Below are 13,311 nucleotides of genomic sequence, written 5' to 3'. Positions count from 1 at the left end.
CACACCCTGCAGGGATGGGGCCTCACCCACCTGCCCCCCAGTATTTCATCATCCAGGGCCCAGGGCCTGCTGTCTCATTCCTTCTCCAGGTGGCAGTTTCCACTGCTGTTGTCCTGTCCCTGCTTTACCAGTGAATGGGCACTGGGAGTGGGGCGTGGACCGGTGGGGACAGCTGAGCTCTGAGAGAACCGAGAGCTGGGCAGGAAGTGGGTGAGAGGCACAGATAAGGCGGGGACCCCACACACCTTTCACTGTCCCCACCCCACCCCTCCATGGGTGGCCACTGCCCACCTCCTCTGGAATTGGGCTGAGTGTCGGTGACCTGAGTTCTGGCTACGGAGGCAGTTCTGGGCGTGACTCACCTCATGAGATCTGTGCTCCTCCCCACCGAGGCCATCTGTCGCGGGGACGACGGGTCTGAGGTGGCAGAGTGGCCAGCAGGAACACCCACTGCTGGTAGTCACGCTGGGCCCGGAGCCAGCAAGGCAATTCTGGACTGGGCCGCCTGACTGCAGCGGCCAGCTCCCTGGGTGGCAGCGGGCCCTACAGGGGATGGGCACACCCAGAGCGACAACCAGCGGGCCACCTCTGTCCCCTCACCTCCGTCCTGGCCTCCCTGCAGGAAGGAGGGGAAGCAGTGAGCGCCACTGCCCCCCTCAGCGCAAGGGCCCTGTGTCCAGGGCCTGTGTTCCAGGGCCCTTCCAGACAAGTCCCTCCACACTCCCTACTCCCACTGGATGGCAGGGGGTCTGGGGGCTTCGGGAAGCCACACGTAGTTGTCCTGGGTCCTTAGGTGATGGCGTGTAGGGCCGCCCGCCAACCCACTCCCTCTGCCCCGTGTTACGTCAGCCAAGAAAGTTCTGTGTTCAAGCCATCGTGCATTTCTGGGTCTATTTATTACAGAACTAGTGTGACCCTAATACAATCATTGCTAAATGACCATAATACATCTCTTCTGTATTTGCACATAAATTTTATTCACCGAAGGAATGTTCTTTTTTCTCAGGACTCTCTAAACTTTCAGAACTGAAACATGGGAAGTTAAGGATGCGGCAAGGCAGAGGATCAAGACGTCTGTGAGGTAGCTGCTAAGGTTGTAGGCAGCATGGCTGCGCGGAGCTGGAGCTTGGAGGCCAGGCTCTCCACCTGGGAGCGGTCCACTCGGGGAACTCGGCGGGCCTAGGCCTCAGCAGGGTTCAGCCAACTATAGCCCACGGCCATCTGGCCCCATCCAGCCTGCAGCCTCACAGCCCTCAAGCTAAGAATGCTTTTTTTTTTCCCTTACATTTTTCCAACCAAGAAGAACATGTGACAGAGACTTTATGCAGCCTGCAAAAATATTCACCGCCCGGCCCGCGTCCTAAAAGGGTTGCTGTGAGGGTTATAAACAGTTGTGCCTGGTGCCTGGCCTGACGTAATACAAGGTAATACATGCAATACAGCTGTTTTCTCCAAAACCAAACCGTCACGGAGCCAAATTCTGCATTTCTTCTAGGTGAACAGTCTCTCCTTCCCTTCAAAAAAAAGAAAAAAAACACCAAACAAAAGCCACAAAGAGCAACAACAGCTTGATTATTATGACCACGAGACACTTCCCAAAGGAAAGGCTTCTGGCAGTCTGCTTCATAGAGGAAGGAAAGACGCATCCCCCACTTCCCCTTTTACAGCAAATGGGCCTGGCGGTAGCAGACCAGAGCTCAGGACACTAAAGCACGACTCAGTATAATACGTTAAGAAAGACTCGGACATTTTAAAAGTAGAAACGAGACTTTAAGCGGATATTAGAAAACATAAAGCTGATTGAGGGAGAGTATTAACACAAGTTTTTGAAGTAACACGACTTTGCGGTGTGAATGTCACTTCCAATGGAGATCTGTGAAGCTCCGGCAGACAGGCCACAAAGCCAGCCTCTCAAACTGCGATTAGATGGATCGTACATTCAAATGAGATGCTTGGCCAGACTGGTCTGCTGGTGACATGGACTAGATTGGGTGTGACTGACACCTCGCTGCAAGTGTTTCCCAAAGCACGCCTGCAAACCTTGGGCCTCGGGGTGGGCGGGGAGGGTTGCTGAGTATGCAGGTGTGTCACGGCAGGAAAGCTCCAGGGCCTGAGCAGTTGGGAAGACACTGCCACACTCCCCTCCTGGGAAGTCACAATGCACAACAGTGTGTGAAAGGTTCCGAGTGTGCGGAAGTGGGGAGTGCTCAGCCGCGACCAGCCTGACAGCACGCGTGTGACCACAGGGGAGACACGGTGCTCGGTGCGATGCTGTGGACATGCAGCTGTGGGGTCAGCATCGACACCCTGATAACCTGGGTTTCCCTCACAAGGCGTCCACAGCTCTTGCTTCAAGACATGACTCGATGTCATTAAAAAGCTGCAATCTTTGTGTTACAACCACTCTCAAGGTGAGCAGCCAGCTCAGAAGGTTACCGTTTGGCAGGGAAATCACAGTATAAAGGTACTCTGTTTGCTCACAGATGTTAGAAAAAGGCAGGAGTCAATTCTCGCCCATTTCAATGAGAACCAAGCAAGACTCTGCTGTTGTCATGGCTGGGCTGTCTACCTGGAACGAAACCCGGCAGGCCATTTGTGTGGTTTCTCTGGATAAGTTGCATTTATTAATTATTGTACAAAAAAATCTTGGCATTCATTGGAAGAGAAAAGAAGTTACTATATCCAAAGAGTGAGTATTTCAACATTGTGAAAGTTCTACTTTTATAACAGGGCTTTTTTTTTTAAGTGGAGAAAACATTTGGAAAAATTTTAAGAAGAAACTTATGATTTATTAGAGTACAGGATCCAAAACACGTTTTTAGAAAAATATAAAGTGCCCAAAGACCAACTTACACAGGTGACACAGGCTTCCTGGAGCCAAATGAAGCATTCATGAAGAAACACATTTAGAAACAGTCTAGATACATATTTACATCGGGTCAGTAAAGGTAAAACCATCCTTCTTGGCTTCGATGTCAAAGAAAAAAGGAAATCAAACCAGAAAACCAACAATTTTAACTCTCAGCATGCGCCACAGATTCTTAGTAATGCATCTCATTAATATTAATGCCATAGTATCTAATTTTCACCTTTAAATGAGAGTAGTGTAAAACGCCCCCAACCTTGGGCAGGCCGGGTGTTGTGAGTGGTCACAATTTCCAATGCGCATCCAGACCATTTGACTTTGGATTGGACCAATGAGGAACATGGGCCCTGGACCAGAGCTAATTGGGGTGGGAAGGAGCTGGCTAGCCAAATCCCCATCTCTTTCTAGTAACTGCTCAGGAACTGTCACTAGCTGGGAAGTGGTCTCAGGTGGCTTCTCCAAACCTCAGTCATCCCAGGGTTTCTGAAGGGTAAACGAGAGGTGGTCACCAAACGTAGTATGGAAATACTGCATGCAAAGGGACAGACGGGCAGCGAGGCGTGGCTGGATCACGGCCCCCAGAGCTTCATTCACTAGAGCAACTGGAAATCTTTTCAGCTTAAGAGTAGAGTAACTAGGTTCTAACTTCAGAAATTAGCCACTACAGGTTAACTACAAGGCTGGCCCACTGGAGAAGGGGCAGGTGGAGAACGGTGGGAGTCCAGAGCTGAGTTAGGACAAGGTACCTTCTTGCTTGGGTACCACAAACGTGGAAAAGATGGGTGCCAGCAGCAACTGGATATGAAGGTGGACTCCCGGGCGCTTGAGCACAGGCTTCCTCCTGCTGCTGTCATGGCAACAGTGACTCTGCTGGCCACGCTGTCTCCTTTCCCACTGAGCTCATGCTCTTACACCGGAGGTATTTCGCTTACTTCTACTCTGCCACATTCAAAAAGGTCTTGAAATGATTCTAAGGGAGAACAGGGAGCATGAGGCCTCCCCTTCCCTTTTTAGTTTCTAAGCTTCATTATTTCTTCTTGTTTCTGGTTATCAAAGTAAAACCTCATTTTCAGGTCTTTGGAGACCATGGAGCACGGTTTCTAAAAAGCAGACATTTTAACAGCAGATTGTACTTTCCTACTACAAAGAGAACTCATTGCTGATTTAAGATCTACTTATGATACTGGAGTAAATTAAAAAAAAAACACTTATTTTTAAGGGAGGAATAGTAGATGAAAGTGGGAAAACCCATTCACAAAGACTATTATTATGCATTTTTTCAAAGAATTTTATGAATTAAAAAACCTAATGATTCTTAAGAGATATGAGCATAAATCCGAGAGATGAATCTGGGAAAGCAAAACTGTGTCATGTGCTCAATTCATATAAAGAAAAAATAAAATGCCAGAAATCTGTTTCAAAAATTAGGAAAAAAAAATTCGAATGATTCTGATTACTGTTAGTTTGTTAATGACTCTAGATCCACTATGCGGCCAAGATCACTTAGAGCTTCAGCCCTGGGTAAAAAGACAGACCATCCTGACCGAGGAGCGCACACGGTTCACAAAGAGATCAGAGAGAGACGATTGCCAACGGACAACCCCACCTATCCAGCAAGCGAAACGCTCTGAGACGACGCAGACAGACGCAATGCGGGGTGGGGAGCGGGGTGTGAGGAAAAGAACGGTTCTAAGTGTCAACAGTGAGACATCCTGAAGACAGCATGTCATAAACGGTCACCACAGGACAAGCATACAAGCCATGCCACTGAGACAGTGCCTGTCAAATCAATCACTAGTGTAGGCGGAGAGCAACACTGTCTTTGCAGCTGGCGGAGAGCGCACACGTGATTTCCACTTGGTAGGAGGCAACCAGCACGACGGTTGAGTGGCCTGCCCGGTGGTGTGAGTCCAGAGGGATCCAAGGGGACGTCTGCACCCCGAACCCCGTCGTCTTGGAAGAGAGCAGCAGCAGCAAAGGTCCGATGTCCCCGAGACTTTACTCCACATTCTCTTTCTTTGCGCTGTAAATGTTCTGCACCGTCTCATACACAGACTCCAGGTCCTCTGGGTACCGGATCTCTAGCTCTGCGTTCGGGATGTAATGAGTGCCTGTGAACTCCGAGAAGTAGCGTCCAACATCGGGATGGGAGATCTCCTGAGGCTCCACGTTATACTCCAAGTTCTCTGTTGGCAGAGAGGCACACGGACATTCTCATTAAAACTGGTTTTTCTGCAGCATCTTTTATTCAGAGAACCTCTGGAGAAATCTCTGAGTGCATTTTTGAGGTGGGGGGCGGGGAAAGAAACAGATGTTTTTGGAAGTCGGAAGGGAATAGGTAGAAGGTGGGGGGGCCACTGGAGGATGGAGGGAGGGGGCAGGGGGCCCCTGCCAGCTCCGCACAGAACACCAATGTTTTCCTTCTCTTACAGGCTGAAGGTGCAGAGGCTTGTCTCACCTGATCCAACACACACACAGCTGCGCGTGCGCGCACACGCACACACACACACACACACACACACACACACACACACACACACACAGACAGTGGGCCGAGAGCGCCGGGCCACAGGTCTCTCCCTGCGTCCTCCGTCGCACACTGCCCCTGCCCCACCACCCGAGCACGGTGCAGCGCTGGCTCCTGCTTCCGAGGGTGAGGGCCCAGCTCCCAGGGCTGATGTGGGGTCCAGGGAGGAGTGGAAAAGTGGCTCGTGCCCCTAGACCCTAGAGGGTAGGGGTGACGCCATCTGTATCAGCTCTTAGGAAAACCATGCCCCGTCCCTTCTCTGCTCCATGTTTTGCCACTAGAGACAGCAACAGAAAATGACTCCTTTAAAATGGAAAAAAAAAAAAGGAAATAATAAAAAAACAGAGGTGACAGCACATGTGAGGTATGTTAAAGACCAACATCCTTTCAGATGGCTTCTCCCTCCCAAAGCTATCTGAGAAACAGCTCCTCTGTGGACCCAAAGAGAGGACGGTGGGTTATGGGCCCTTCCCCGCTGGCCGTGGAGGCCTGGCCTAGACTGGTTGTGGGCCAGCCAGGAGGGCCCAGCCCAGTCCTCCATGACCTGGACCAGAAAGCAGCTGGCCAGGCAGGCCTGCCTGCTCTGACTGCGTCCCAGGGTGCTCTTGGTTCTGATCAACATGAGCCACAATCAATTCAGGGAGTCCCCGCACACGCCCAGTTGACCGGCTAACTAACACCAATGGTGCAGGAGGTTCTCTCTTACACCGCTCGCGCCCTCCACCCCAAGAACACAGGATAAACACCACGGGATAAACACAAGTGCCTCCCAGAAGCACTGCCTGTAACTTGTAACTGATGCTTGTCTTTCAGGAGAGGGGGAAAGAGTTTGTAATTCAATCTGTAACATATTTCTTTAACCCAAGAAGGAACATTTAGGGAACTTCTGTGCTTAATAGCTGTTTAAGGCTGATTCTTCAGATTACATAGGGACATACCAGTTTGAGAAATCACATACCAATTACAAGCAAAGACGGATATCCACAGACTACCTCAGCATTGCTCAGGAGAGCAAAAGAAAAGAAAAAAAAAAGGCAGCAACAGTCTACATGTCCACCTGCAGGTCACTGTAAATAAACAACGGCATGTTAACTCAGTACATCCCAGGCAGCCAGGAAAACGAGCAACCTGTTTTCCAGACGTGACAGGGGAAGCAGGAGTAAAAACACGTCTTATAAAAGGATAGGAAGGCCAAACACCTGCGCTGCTACGTGACATGTGCATACAGATACACATTTTAAGTGACCTCTTTTAAACTGGACATGTACAGTACGCCAGGCACCGCGAGACCTGCCCAGGCTCCAGCTCCTGTGACCCTCACAGGGCTCCACGAGAGGCTCCACTCACGACGCCCTCTAGCGGCTGGGCCGACAGCAGCAAGAGTGAGGACTCCGCCGGGGCTGGGGAAGCAGACCAAGAGCGGCGTCCCTGTGCACTGTCCTGCCAGCAGCGGTCAGGGAGAACGGGCTGGGACAGACCCCAGGGCCCGGACAGGCTGCCTCAGAAGGCAGGCTGCGGGACGGTGCTCTGCAAACAGGCGCCTGGGGAGTCCAAGAGGTAACTGGGGGCTCTGCTAACTGGTTTCTCCCTGCTATGACCACCAAAGTGTGGAGATGACTTCACTTCCTTCTTTACACTTATTTTCGACATTAAAACAAACTTGGACTTTCTAAAATGCTGCTGACTGAAAAAATCTCCTGTCCTGCCCACACGGCCCTCCTGGAGTGAGGGGTCACAGGCGTACCTGCCTGGGGGAGGCCTATGGGGATGCGAACACGGCCACGGGCCCTAACCTGGCCAGCTGCCTCCCTGTTGGCTTTTCTTGCCCCAGAGATGTTCAAGAGGTGATGGCAGGGAATCTGGGATCACCAACAAGAGATCAAAGTCCCTTTTGTTCTCATCTGGGGGCCATTCTGCCTCAGACAGGATGCTCAGCAACGTCTGAAGACATTTCTGGCTGTCACGATCGGGGCCTGCCATGATCTCGTGGGTGGGGGCCAGGATGACAGGACATCCCCCCAACACAGAGCTGTCTGGACCACAACATGTGCAGCACCTGCTCTGAAGACAGTCAGACACACGCTTCAGCATCGCTTCTTCCCCCTCTTTTTCTAAGTATCGCTAAGCAGCAGCCTGGTGTTGGCTGCCACTTGGCGTCTGAGTGTTGGCAGGAGGGCAGGAAGGTTGCTGTCAGGTCATGATCACCCATCTGTTTAAGGACAGCACGACTGGACAGTTGCACGGAATTCTGAACATGGGCCCGAAACAAGAGGCAAGGGGCAGTGACGGTCCACGGGGAGCTCACAGCCCCACTCCAAGCTGTTCACCAGGAGCACAGACTGAACGTGGTGTGTTTGCCTGCCTGGGCTCCCAGCAAAACAGGAAAACTGTACTAACAAAAGACACTTTTTTTAGGAGAAAACCAGACACTAAAGTTGGCAGCTAAGAGTTATCAGGGGGAGATAATTCCCAATCCACTATATGAGTTAAAAAATTTTTTTTGAAGTTTTAAAAAAATTTGAAGGAAGAAATCTAAGTGAAATAAAACTTAAGAAAGAGCAACATATTAAACAGGGACTACTTAAAATGCCTGGAAAAATCGTGGGAAGAATTTGATTCCCCCAGTATTTTCTGAGAAATGTTTCTGATTTTATTTAAAATTTTCAGCTACCTACATCAAAATATACGCATACCTCCCTGTAAAAGCCTAGAAACGGTACCCATGAGTCCTCTGGGGGCACCTGTCAGGCCCTCCCAAGAAGAAAGCCCTAGGACTGTGGGTCTAGCTTCCCAGTCCTTGTATAAACACATATACCTGCAGTTAAACATACTTACATGCACTCAGGAGGTAACTCCATGTTGTCTTACGTGTGTTTATTCATACAAAGCATACAGTAAGCGCTGACCTGCATGTGGTTTATTTGGCTGCAGCTTAGCATCCCCAAGTCTGGATATACCTCCACTGACCAGGCGAGTCCCATGCATGACTGTTTCTGTCATAACAAGGGGACCGCAGGCCCCCCGTGTGAGGGCATCTCTAGTGGAGGGGCTGACTGGGGGAGCTGCCAGGTCAGAGGAAAACAGGCACTTGAGATTTTGACAACTTAAAAGACAGCACCAAACTGCCTTCTGAGGTGGCTGCGAATTTACACCCCAGCCCTGACACGGGGAATCACCACAGTTAACAGCGTGTGCAGACTGCCACAGGCTGTGTCCATGTGGGGGTGGGGTGGAGGGCTACGGAGGAAACTAGTTTGGAAGTGGAGGACAAATCATGGAAAACGAAACTGGCGCTGGTGAGGGCACACTTGGACCCAAGCACTCAACCAGGTGCTTGGCCATCACACCCAAAGCGTGCAAGAACCAGGTTTTCACAGCACAGCCCAATTCCTGACTTTGCAATGTGGCAGCTGGCTTAAATTCAGAGCATCTGTGAGAGTCACCTTCTCCAGGATCTAAGAAGTACGCAGGGAAGCTGAGACAGGAGTTCCTGCTATCAGAAAAATACTAAAGCACGCCCCCTAGTGGTAGGAAAATCACAAACACGCAAAATGCTGTAGAGCCTGCTAAAATACTGATGGAAAACATCTCTTAATGCTGCTGGCTAAACTATTTGAGGATGGCACACACACACTTGGCTTGTAACTCACTCTTCTGTGGAGAGTGAAGAGAAGGGCATTCATTAATGGGCTCTTCCCAGATTACTAGGATCAATGCAGCCAAAGGTTGAAAATTTAGAAGATGAAAGTTTAAACATAATTTAATGCAAACGTATTAGCCCATAAATGTTCAACAATATATTTAAATAAGTCCTTTTAAAACGTAAAAAGTCTCTCAAGATCACTCCCTGGCTAAATGTGGGCTAACCTGAGCATAAAATTGTTCCAAATCATTAAAACACATTGACTAAACAAAAAATCCAGCAATCCTTGGGAGGAGGTGGGAAGGAGAGAGAGAGAGACAGCAAGGGAAAGGAGAGGAGAGGGGGTGGTGGAGAGGAAAGCGAGAGGGGGCAAAGCTCTGCTTCACGGAACTAGAGGGTACACTCGCAGCAGAAAATCACCATTTTGCAACTTTCATATCATGATTTAGGCAGGAAGAGCCAATAGGAGCTAAAACAAACATAAGGACAAAGGTCATCACTGGGGAACAGGTTATACCCAGGACTGGGTCACAGTTTGACCCATGGATTTCTTGTTAACTGCAGATGGAACACTATCCCTTACAGGGTGTTACTGTCTTGGCCAAGTGACCAAACTCCGCCTCCCTGACAGTGGACATGGAACCCCACGGCCTCTGGATGAGACGCAACATGAACCACACAGCACCCGAGAGCAAGCTTGCCAGCCAAAAACCCCAACTCCATCTAATACAACCTGAGATTCACTTCTGGTTTACAGACAATAATACAAAGAAAACAGTGAGACAAATGCAGACTGTTATGACAATTCATAAGCCAACTGGTTCGGACCCTTCAAAAAAGTCAAAGTCTTGTGAAAAGGGGGGAAAAGATGAGAATTGAGGAACTGTTCTTCACCAAGAGAGAATAGAGACATAAAAACCAAACACAACCATTAAGGAGGCCATAGGAGTGAAGGCCAGGCCTGGCAAGAACCCTGGAGACAGGGCCCCCAGGGCAGGGTGGGCCGGCCTCCAGGGGCTACGACAGAGCTCTTCTTCAGCGCTGAACCCCAGAGCCCAGCACCCCCGGGCACACACGTGCTGGGGAAATGTGGACCTCGGGCCGACAAACCACTAGCAGCCATCACAGGGTGATACCCATGCTCAGTCCTAAGAATTTCCTAAGTCCCAGCATTTAAAACTTAAAAAGGGCAATTTGCTGCCTTTACCCATGATCCTTCAACCTCAGTTTTAGAGTGTGAAACTGATAAGCAGATACTACATTTATAAAACAATGTCATTCCAGTATTCTTGCAGTGAACCTTACAGCGCATGCTGGCCTCAGATACGATTAGGATGCGTTCCTGAATCGTAGGGACACTGGACAAATTCAGAACACCTTGAAACCAAATACCCAGCTTTCCCTACTCTAAAAAGCCCGTTTTAAAGTTAATATGGCTGTTTCTAGACACCCAAATATCAGATACTACAAGTCTTCATATCAACCCCATGTAATGGGCAACGACTGGATAAGGTGCGGGCGCAGACACTGGCCCCCAGAGCTGACAGTCTCCTCTGTTTTCATGACGCGCTCCGTGACGTGCAGTGTGAAATGCGCAGTGATGGGTGGGGGTGCAAACCGTCCATGCATCATTCAGCAATTCCCAAATAACTTGATTGCTAAAATTTGTAGGATAATTTTTTTTCTGACACAGCTTCTTATGTTAAATAAAATCACTGTCAGTATCTCTGTCTGACATGGGGTACACGCCAACCCCTCTCATAACTCCCCTTGTGCTGATGGAGGTTAGGTGACCTCTGGTCTCAATAAAGGGAAGTTCTCTTTTATAAGATTCTCTCTCATATTCTGATGAATTAATAGTAATTAACATGAGCCCTTTTCTAGTCTTGTTGGCACTTCTGAGATTTTTATACATCCAACATTTCTATTACTGGATTTACCAGAACATAATCCTGACTTAGGTCAAGCCTTATGTTTTAGGTGAGATGCAAAAAGGTTCAGCATGATGGTTAGGGTGAAGGCTCTTTGCCAAGCTGCCTGTGTTCATACTCTGTAAAATTTACACATCTCTACATGCTTCACTTTCCTAGTGTATCAAATGCATATGACGACAACGATGACAGCAATTTAGAGTTCTCAGAGAAGTTAATACACATCAGAAGGCTGCTGTCACAGAACAACACTGCGAAGCATTCATGTTAATTTTTATGAATAAAATGAACAATGTGGATGCCTTGACAGGCAGGCATTCAATAAATTCATCCCATTAAACAGAGAGGACTAAGACAACGAGGGCCCTGGGTGAGCACCCGTCAGGGCTGGCAGTGGCCCCTAACACCTACCGAGCACCTACCTGCTGACTCCCAGCTGCTCTCAGAGCTAGAGCTGTGACTGCAGTTCCCACGATGGCCACTGGGGGTGTAGCTCTCCCAAGCACAACTTAACTGGCTGCCAGTTTCAGGGTGCCAGGGCGGCTCCCCCAACAGAGCCCATTCCGTGCCCTCTAGTTCAGGTAGGCAGTATGAGCAGAGCAAAAACTGACCCTCCTTTCCTGGAGTGAGCCAAAGGACTTTCAGGAACTAGGACTGGTAGAGGCAATGACCAATCAGAACAGAAATGGGCAACAGCTTGGAACAGGGGTGTGGTGGTGACTAGGGGGGGGAAGACCCCAGGGCAGTGACCAGCTAACCTGTCGATAATGGCCGCAAAAACACATACCCACCTACGTTTAGCTGACTTTCAGCCCTGATAAGGTTGATGGCCGTGTGACAACTGCCGACTCTCAAACCAACAACCTCTGCCCGCAGCATCCGACTGCTCAGCAAACGTGTGCCTGAGGTACAGACTGAGCCCGCCACTCACCCTGGGCGGCGTATCGACAGGACCCGTCCTCCACCAGGACGTTGTAAAAGGGCTGATGGTGGCCGTGCGGCAGGCTGTGGACGTTCATGTTTCGGATCCACTCGTGTCCCATCATACAGGTGGGGTCCCAGCCGTAGATGACACAGTTATAGCCGTACCTGATCAACACAAGAGCAGCCACACGTCAGCTTCCTGTCGCGGGAGAGCGGAACAGAGGCGATGGCTTGGCTTCTCCGAGGCTCGCGTTCTTACAGATCTACCCGCCTTCACTCTACGCTGAGTCAGTTTCACTCCTGATCTCTTTATGAGCCCCTCTTATTGACAAGCTCACTCCATCTTGTTGCTGCTGCTGTTAGTTCGACTCTTTGTGACCCCACGGACTGCAGCAAGCCAGGTTTCCCTGTCCTTCACTGTCTTCCAGTTTGTTCAGAGAGTAGTACAACTGGGGAAACACTGAAGTCTCACTAGATTTTTGATGAGGTTAACAAACTGTTGATTTTTTTCCGAGTTATGACACTGGAATGGTAAATATTGTCTTTTGAAAACAAAGAGAGCTCTTACCTTTTCAGTGCTACTAAAATAGCTACAGATGAAATGACCTCTGGTTTTTGCTCCAGGGGGAGGGGGAGAGTCAGGGGGTGGAGGGGAAATGTAGACTGACCTCATCATGATAACCTTTGAAGCTGGACACGGGAACATCACTTGGTTCATTACACTCCTCTCTCAACTCTCACATACACTTGAAAATTTCACAACGAAGTTGGAAAAAAAAAAAAAGAACCCAGTAAAAGAATGGAAAACCCTAGCCAAAAACTGAGGAGACATTTGCAATTTATCTGCCCATAGAGACTAATACACAGAATAAAGAAACTGCAAATCAGTAAGACTAACAACTCAATTGAAAAACACACAAAATGCCCGAAGAGGCACTTAATCAAAGGAAACTTAAAGGCCAGTTAACACAGGAAAAGAACCTCGATCTGCGTGGCAACCAGGAAAATGAAAATTAAAACCACAACGAAATGCCATTTGCCACTTACTACAGAAGCACACTTTCCAAGGGCTGGCACTGCCACAAGGTGGCGAGGCTCAAGCCTCTCAGCGCCTGGCCTGCTGGCGGGATGTGAATCAGCACAGGTGCTCTGGGGGGCAGGTTAACTGTGCCTCATCCACCAGCCATAGGACCCATTGGGTAAGTCCCTACCGAACTCAGATCCAAGGAGAGTGAGACTGCGGGACAGAGAGGCTGACAAGGGGAAGCATCAGGCCAACAGGGCTTCCACTCCCCAGAGATGGGACGCTACAATCGTTAGAAGAGCTCCCGGTTAGGAAAGCCAGGTGCTTCTTAACAAACAAAAAGGTTAGATACACGGTTTGGTCTTCGGTCCTTGCTGAGATGGGCCTTGGTCTCTG

At 49.5% G+C, this 13,311-nt stretch overlaps 1 protein-coding gene across 2 annotated transcripts in view; it reads right to left on the bottom strand.

Annotated features, from left to right (window-relative positions):
* Positions 1-1,748: 1,748 nt before the first annotated feature.
* The window catches only part of FBXO21 (F-box protein 21), a 38,310-nt gene continuing 26,747 nt past the window's right edge, over positions 1,749-13,311 (bottom strand). For both annotated transcript variants that reach the window (XM_055549993.1, XM_055549994.1), the window contains exons 11-12: positions 11,899-12,056; positions 1,749-5,052 (exon numbers count right to left, since the gene is read on the bottom strand). In XM_055549993.1, the coding sequence (XP_055405968.1) occupies positions 4,865-5,052; positions 11,899-12,056 (346 nt within the window). In that variant the 3' untranslated portion in view covers positions 1,749-4,864. The remainder of the gene's footprint in view (positions 5,053-11,898; positions 12,057-13,311) is intronic.

Source organism: Bubalus kerabau, chromosome 16 (assembly GCF_029407905.1).
Source record: "Bubalus kerabau isolate K-KA32 ecotype Philippines breed swamp buffalo chromosome 16, PCC_UOA_SB_1v2, whole genome shotgun sequence".
Taxonomy (NCBI): Eukaryota; Metazoa; Chordata; class Mammalia; order Artiodactyla; family Bovidae; genus Bubalus; species Bubalus kerabau.
Note: the sequence above shows the minus strand (reverse complement) of the source record. Positions and strands in the feature narration are given on the sequence as shown.